The sequence below is a fragment of the Arctopsyche grandis genome, chromosome 7 (genome assembly GCF_051622035.1).
Source record: "Arctopsyche grandis isolate Sample6627 chromosome 7, ASM5162203v2, whole genome shotgun sequence".
NCBI lineage: Eukaryota > Metazoa > Arthropoda > Insecta > Trichoptera > Hydropsychidae > Arctopsyche > Arctopsyche grandis.
The window spans coordinates 17,519,661-17,525,898 of NC_135361.1; the positions used below are offsets into that span (position 1 = coordinate 17,519,661).

Genomic DNA, 6,238 nt, shown 5'->3' on the forward strand with positions numbered 1-6,238 from the left:
TATGTAATAGTAGGTTCTATGTCAGTCTGGCGAGTAATGCGTCAGGTGTTATGTGTCGGCTAGGATGGGTAGAAATAATTTAGTTATTAAATCAGTTGAAGAGTAAATAAATAGGTAAAGATGCGGCTGCTAGCGGTGTTGCTGCTGGTGCTATCGTTTCATCCCTATCTGCACGCAGCAGAGCAGCTCGCTCCTGTCTGCCAAGAAGGATACAAACCTCCCAGCAACAAGTATCCACTTACTCGTGTCTCTTTCCCTTGGCCCATTAATCTACTAACGAACTTCTGTAATAATCAATTGCCTATGGTTTAGTTTAGTATTCGTGAGCACGCTGGATGGACAAGTGACGGCTTTAGATAGGCTGTCAGGCTCTGAACTCTGGACACAACAAGTTGGCACGTCACTCCTGTCTTCCAGTATACACAGGCTAGAGGTTAAAAATAAATTTTATCTCATTTAATCATTGTTTTTGTTTTTGTATTGAATTATCAATAGCATGCATTTAGATAACGTTTTGATTATTATTTTTTAATTGAAAATCTGTTGCAAATAATAAATCTATTTGTCTTATCATATGTATGGAGTTGTGCAATATTTAATTTGTTTACATTTTTTTATTCTCTTTTTCAGTTGTCAAATGCCGGCCAATGGGTACGACTAGTACCATCTCTAAGTGGGACTCTTTATCGTTTCTGTGGAGAGTCTTTAGAACCCATTAATTTATCCGTCGATCAGTTACTTTCTTCGTCCTATAAATTTTCCGATGATTTAGCTATAGCAGGTATAACAAGTGGTTTTTTTTTCTGATTCAAATGGTTGTTAACAATTTGTTTTAATCCTTTTTGTTCATATGATTTATAGGAGCTAAAGAAAGTTCTTTTATTGGTGTTTCGACAAGAACTGGACGCACTGTTTTTCAATGTTCTTCGAAAGGTTGCATAAATAGCACTGATTTATCAGAAAGTAAGAATTACGCATGGGATGGTGATAATATTGAAGAAGAAATTTTACGCATTCATCTAACTACTCAAACAGTACGTGCAGCAGAACCCAGATCAGGATTGGAAAAGTTTGTTCGATTGATTGTCATGTTTGTATCATTCATAAATAAGATTTTAAATCTATATTTCGTTTTTAGGTGGAATTTCAGTGTCGGTCATCACGATTTAATCCTTCAACCATTCAAAGGTTGTGTATTACCTGGTACAACGCCAACACCAGTAGTAGAACTTATATATAAAGTAGTCGTGCCCGAAGGAATCATTTGTGCTGTTCAAAAAAATTCTCCTCATAACGTTGTATGGAAACACAAAGTCAGTGTTGAAAATTTAAATGAAAAATATGATATAGTTCCATTTATATTTTTTTTCATTAAATTTAATCTTTCATATCGCAGCTAAGCGCACCTATCGTAAATGCTTGGTATGTTGAAGATTCTAAAATACGAAACGTTGATCTTTTTGGTGTTCCATATGTACCCAATTCATCAGAAGATATGCCAATCAGACCACCTCCTGCAATCACACCGACGGTGTATGTTGGAATGCACAATCGGCAGGTAAATAAATTCGTTCATGCCAATTTGTCACCGATATAAATATTATTTATTTATTTTTATATTATTGTCCACAGTTATATATTCAAGAATCTGTACGCATGCAGGCTTTAGTACAGGCATTATCAAAAAATTACATAGATTCAGCTCCACATAAACAAACATCTCTCGTTTTACCTTGGCGACCATACCCTGCCAAAGTGTCTTTCGAATGGAGCTCTGAAACAACCGCATTGACTAGTTTTAATGAAAAGGAGATATCAACAACCGCTCTTTCTGTATTATATGCTTCTGAGTATATCAATGGTTTGTTTCCTTTGAGTATGAAACAAAATATAATATCATTATCATTATTTACAAGTATATTATTTTTTAGGTAATGGGTATTATCTATACATGGATGATGATTATAAATCTCTGGATGATCCAACATGCAACACAGAAATTGAAAATAATACAGACATAGCTAACATAGAAAGTGTATTAATAAATAATGATATTGATGATGGATTTGAATGGGCCGATAGTGAACATATTACTGTGTTTGTTGTTTCGTTATGGTATTGGTGGTATGTGGGATATACATATATGTATGCATAAAGTAATATCATTTTTCATAAACTTTCAACCAAATAATATTATTTGATAATTTAGGAAAGAAGTGTTGGTGATTGCGATAACGTCTGCAGTATTTCTTAATGTACTGTCTAACAAATTACGAGGACGAGTTCCACCTCGTGAAGTAATTCGTAGAGTATGTTTCCATTGATTTAATGTGTCAATTATGATACGATTGTTAAATGTCGTTTAAAATTTATATTAATTTAAGGAATATGTAATTGTCGAAAGAGTAGAAAGTGTTCCAGCTCAAATAAACATTCCTCCTACGCTATCTTATCAACCTGATGGGCTTTTGACACCTTTTGTGAGTCGCTATTTGACAGATTTTACACCACTGAAATGTCTAGGTCGTGGAGGGTTTGGTGTTGTATTTGAAGCCAAGAATAAAATAGACGATTGTAATTATGCTGTTAAAAGAATAACCCTTCCAAATCAGTATGCCATGTTTGATTATTTTGTACCATCTTTAACTAAATAAATAAATAGAATTAACAAATTATTTTGTCATTTTAGATCTGAAAGAAGAGAAAAGGTGCTGCGTGAAGTTAGAGCTCTCGCTAAACTTGAACACAATAATATAGTTCGTTATTTTAATGCTTGGCTTGAGGAACCTCCATCAGAATGGGTAGATTGTTTGGAAAAGTGAGCATTTTTTTTCTTAATTTTTAATTATTTTATTGTATCCATTTGAAATTTATTTTTATTTATAGAGAATTCAAATCCTCATTCGACTTTACTGGCACTTATTCGAAGCAACCATCAGCTTCAGCTATGATAGAAAATGCCAATAAAGATACACATGATAAAAATGTGTGCATAAATATGTATTCTGATTCCATAGATGAAGGTTTTGATGCATTGGATTATGATAAATATATGTCTACAAGTAAAAAAAACACTTTAACGAGACAAAGATCGTATAGTGCTAATGATTTTGTAAATATAGAGCTTGACAACAATACCAGCGAGAGTGCTACGAATTGCTCAAATGCCGATGTGACTTCGAATACAACTGCAAATGACATAGATCCCTATAAATCCAATGACCATGAACATTCTTCATATATTCAATTTGCTAGTCAATCCGAAACTGCCAATGATGACAATTTAAATTCGAAATCTACCGATCACGATAGTTCCAAATTTAAGGATAACGTCATTTGTATTGATGAATTATCACAAAAAAATACAAAAAGAGGACACCGCAGAAATTTTTCTCTCGACTCAAAAAAATTCAACAAATCTCAAGGAAAAATCTATTTATACATACAAATGCAATTGTGCCGAAAGGAAAGTTTGCGCGAGTGGTTAAAAGAAAATGTAGATCTTGAGATGCGCAAAACGCAGGTATATTACAGTTGAAGCATATAACATGAGAATTTTTGTGCTTATTAAGCTTGAAGACTAATAATTTGACATTTGTATGTGTATTGCAGTATACAAGCATATTTGAACAAATTGTGCATGCTGTGGAGTATGTACATCTTCAGGGTTTGATCCATCGTGATTTAAAACCTAGCAATATATTTTTTTCATCTGAAGGTCAAATAAAAATTGGAGATTTTGGCCTGGTTACCACCATGAATGATCCATTTTCAAACGATTCGAGTAAATCAACTTCAAATTGTCACCCGTCTGATAATGGTAGTAGTAAACATACTAAACATGTAGGTAAGTATCTTTGATTTCATTTTACCAATTTTTTTTGATATTAAGACTTGTTTTGACTACATACATCATTCAATATAGGCACACATCTCTACATGTCACCAGAGCAATTGCGTGGTGAAGCACACAACTTTAAAGTTGACATTTGGTCCTTGGGTCTTGTCCTTGTGGAATTGTTAATCCCGTTCAGTACTGAAATGGAAAGAGTGGGTGTATTAAAAGCATTGCGTGATCACCAATTTCCCAAAGATTTTCATGTACAATATCCGGACGAGGTATGTAACATATGGCAAAACGTTTTTATATTTATTTTCTGATTTTTATTTTATTTATTTATTTTCAGCATGCTTTGCTTCAGTTGATGTTATCACCCGAACCTAGTAAGAGACCTAGTACTTTTGGTGTGAGAGCACATAAACCACTATTACATCGAACCGATTCACAATACCACTACCGTCTTCCCCCTAGGTCAACACACTCTTCGACCTCCTCTCTTTGAATAATCTGTTGTGAATTTGTTTATTATTGTAATTTATAGATGATTGATGCTAGTACGCTAGTTTGTAAGTGAAGTTGAATCTTTTAGTGTTTATATGTTTTGGATTTGGTATCCAATAATGCTTCGGTTCAGAAGAAAAAATAATTTTTATAGTCTTTATAAAAGCCGTTTGTAATGAACAATAATTTTGATAGCTTATGTTACGTATACATAAATGATTCAAATACCATTTAAATCATAATTCAATTGTTAATTTTGCATATAAAATATCAAATTTAAGTTTTTTGTTTTTCAATTGTTGAATTATAATATTAAATAATGTTTTTGTTGAAAATAATGTTCATTCATTTCATTCCAATACTTAAATTAAATAGTATTTTATTTTCTTAATTTTCTCTTTGTAGGTTTTCTTGTTTTTTTTTATTACACAATTGTTTTCCTATTTTCTATTTAATTTGTGTTTTACGTTTAGTCTCAATAATTTATTTGACTTGCAACTACATATTTCTAGTTTATTTTAAACTTTTACGGTATTTTTATTTTAATGCTACGGTTTTTGCATTTGTATATATAAGTTGAATTGATTGTGTATTTATAATAAAACTGCGTATGATTGTTTCCTTTTTACTTTATTTTATTTGTTAAGTGTAGAATATTTTTTGTAATGGGCATGTTGAACTCAAATTTGAATGCATATTCTTTTGTTTCAAATGTATTCAAATAGTCAATTTTTTTAAGACAAGTCTTTTATTGATGTTTCATTAAAAATGTGAAAAAAAATCAACGCCATCTCAGTCTAATGAAATTTAACATGCCAGTTTTTGTATATATTAAAACTACTTAATATGTTGACCACATAGTGAACATGGAGAATGGTCACTGTCTGTGATAATTGTACATTTTAATTGAAATACAATGTATTTTTCTATATTTATTTGTTTTTTATTGAGTAACATTTAAATTTTATTTCTTAGCTAATGCTGGATGGTTGAAGTCATCTTCGTCGTCGTCATCTTGAAAATAACGAAAGTTGGTTCCGTGAATCGACGCGAATTCTATCATAATTTTCGTGGCTTCAACTGTAAATGTACAATGCAGAACAAATGTAAATGGTAACGGATTGAATAAATGAATAAAGTCGGTTACCTCTGAGGAGCAAGAGTTCTTCTAGTAATTCCGTGGCACGCTTTTGGCAATCGAATGCTTCGGTTGACACGGCTTTCCACCATTCATCGTTGTTTCTATCGACGTTCGTATCTGAACTCGTCGATGCAGCCGAACCTAGATTTGGGGCTGGGGCTGCGCCCTCTTCTTTCGGGGTCCCCATTTCGTTCGTCGTCATTTCGAATGCCGCCTCAGCTTCGCCCCAACACAACACTCACTGCTGCCAACTGTTTCTTCGACAGAGTACTGCCTCAACGCTCAAGCATCGAAACGAAATTCCGCAAAAAGCGATCTCGCGCGTTTCACTAAAATCTCGATCACGGAACATCTGGCACTCAAGTTCTCGTTAGTACAATATTTTTGTGTGTGTGTCTTTCGATTAATGGAGTTTTTGGGTGCCAGATATTCCGTGATCGAGATTTTAGTGACGTGCGCGAGATCACTTTTTGCGGAATAATCACTGAACCGCTTTTGCCGGTACTATCAATATTTTTTTTACAGTTGGGTCATTTTTGCGGATAAGATTATTCCGTACACGAATACATAAATTTTCCGTGGACAGACATTCCATAAACATATGTACATATATGGGTATTCACGGATAAGAAAATATTTTAGCATAGTTCTAAAAGTATTCAGTATATTCATTCGTTCTTGCGTAAAAGTTGCAGTTTTGATTTAATTATTTGTAAAATATTTATAAAAAGAAAAGTCAAAACTTTATATTGGCT

General features: G+C 33.0%; 2 protein-coding genes and 1 long non-coding RNA gene across 3 annotated transcripts in view; 2 read left to right on the top strand and 1 right to left on the bottom strand.

The window, feature by feature from the left end:
- LOC143914647 (uncharacterized) overlaps positions 1-6,238 on the top strand; it is a 403,002-nt gene that overhangs the window by 366,487 nt on the left and 30,277 nt on the right. The window lies entirely within an intron of this gene.
- On the top strand, positions 7-5,275 carry PEK (pancreatic eIF-2alpha kinase). Its single transcript, XM_077434903.1, has 15 exons — positions 7-230; positions 313-433; positions 631-781; positions 862-1,069; positions 1,139-1,313; positions 1,397-1,558; positions 1,633-1,861; positions 1,932-2,124; positions 2,210-2,309; positions 2,385-2,611; positions 2,690-2,818; positions 2,887-3,523; positions 3,613-3,847; positions 3,926-4,119; positions 4,188-5,275. The coding sequence occupies exons 1-15, from the start codon at positions 121-123 to the stop codon at positions 4,341-4,343; spliced, it is 3,027 nt and encodes a 1,008-aa protein (XP_077291029.1). The 5' UTR covers positions 7-120; the 3' UTR covers positions 4,344-5,275.
- LOC143914645 (uncharacterized) lies at positions 5,229-5,717 on the bottom strand. The gene is made up of 2 exons (XM_077434935.1): positions 5,490-5,717; positions 5,229-5,422 (listed from the first exon to the last, which is right to left on the bottom strand). The coding sequence occupies exons 1-2, from the start codon at positions 5,683-5,685 to the stop codon at positions 5,307-5,309; spliced, it is 312 nt and encodes a 103-aa protein (XP_077291061.1). The 5' UTR covers positions 5,686-5,717; the 3' UTR covers positions 5,229-5,306.

Bases quoted from the DNA above. Each gene is read 5' to 3' on its own strand.
- LOC143914645 (XM_077434935.1), bottom strand. From the start codon at position 5,685: ATGACGACGAACGAAATGGGGACCCCGAAAGAAGAGGGCGCAGCCCCA. The intron at 5,423-5,489 runs GTAACCGACTTT...GTACATTTACAG, and splicing joins AGAACTCTTGCTCCTCAGAG to TTGAAGCCACGAAAATTATG.
- PEK (XM_077434903.1), top strand. From the start codon at position 121: ATGCGGCTGCTAGCGGTGTTGCTGCTGGTGCTATCGTTTCATCCCTAT. The intron at 1,070-1,138 runs GTTTGTTCGATT...TTTCGTTTTTAG, and splicing joins CCCAGATCAGGATTGGAAAA to GTGGAATTTCAGTGTCGGTC. The intron at 4,120-4,187 runs GTATGTAACATA...ATTTATTTTCAG, and splicing joins ATGTACAATATCCGGACGAG to CATGCTTTGCTTCAGTTGAT.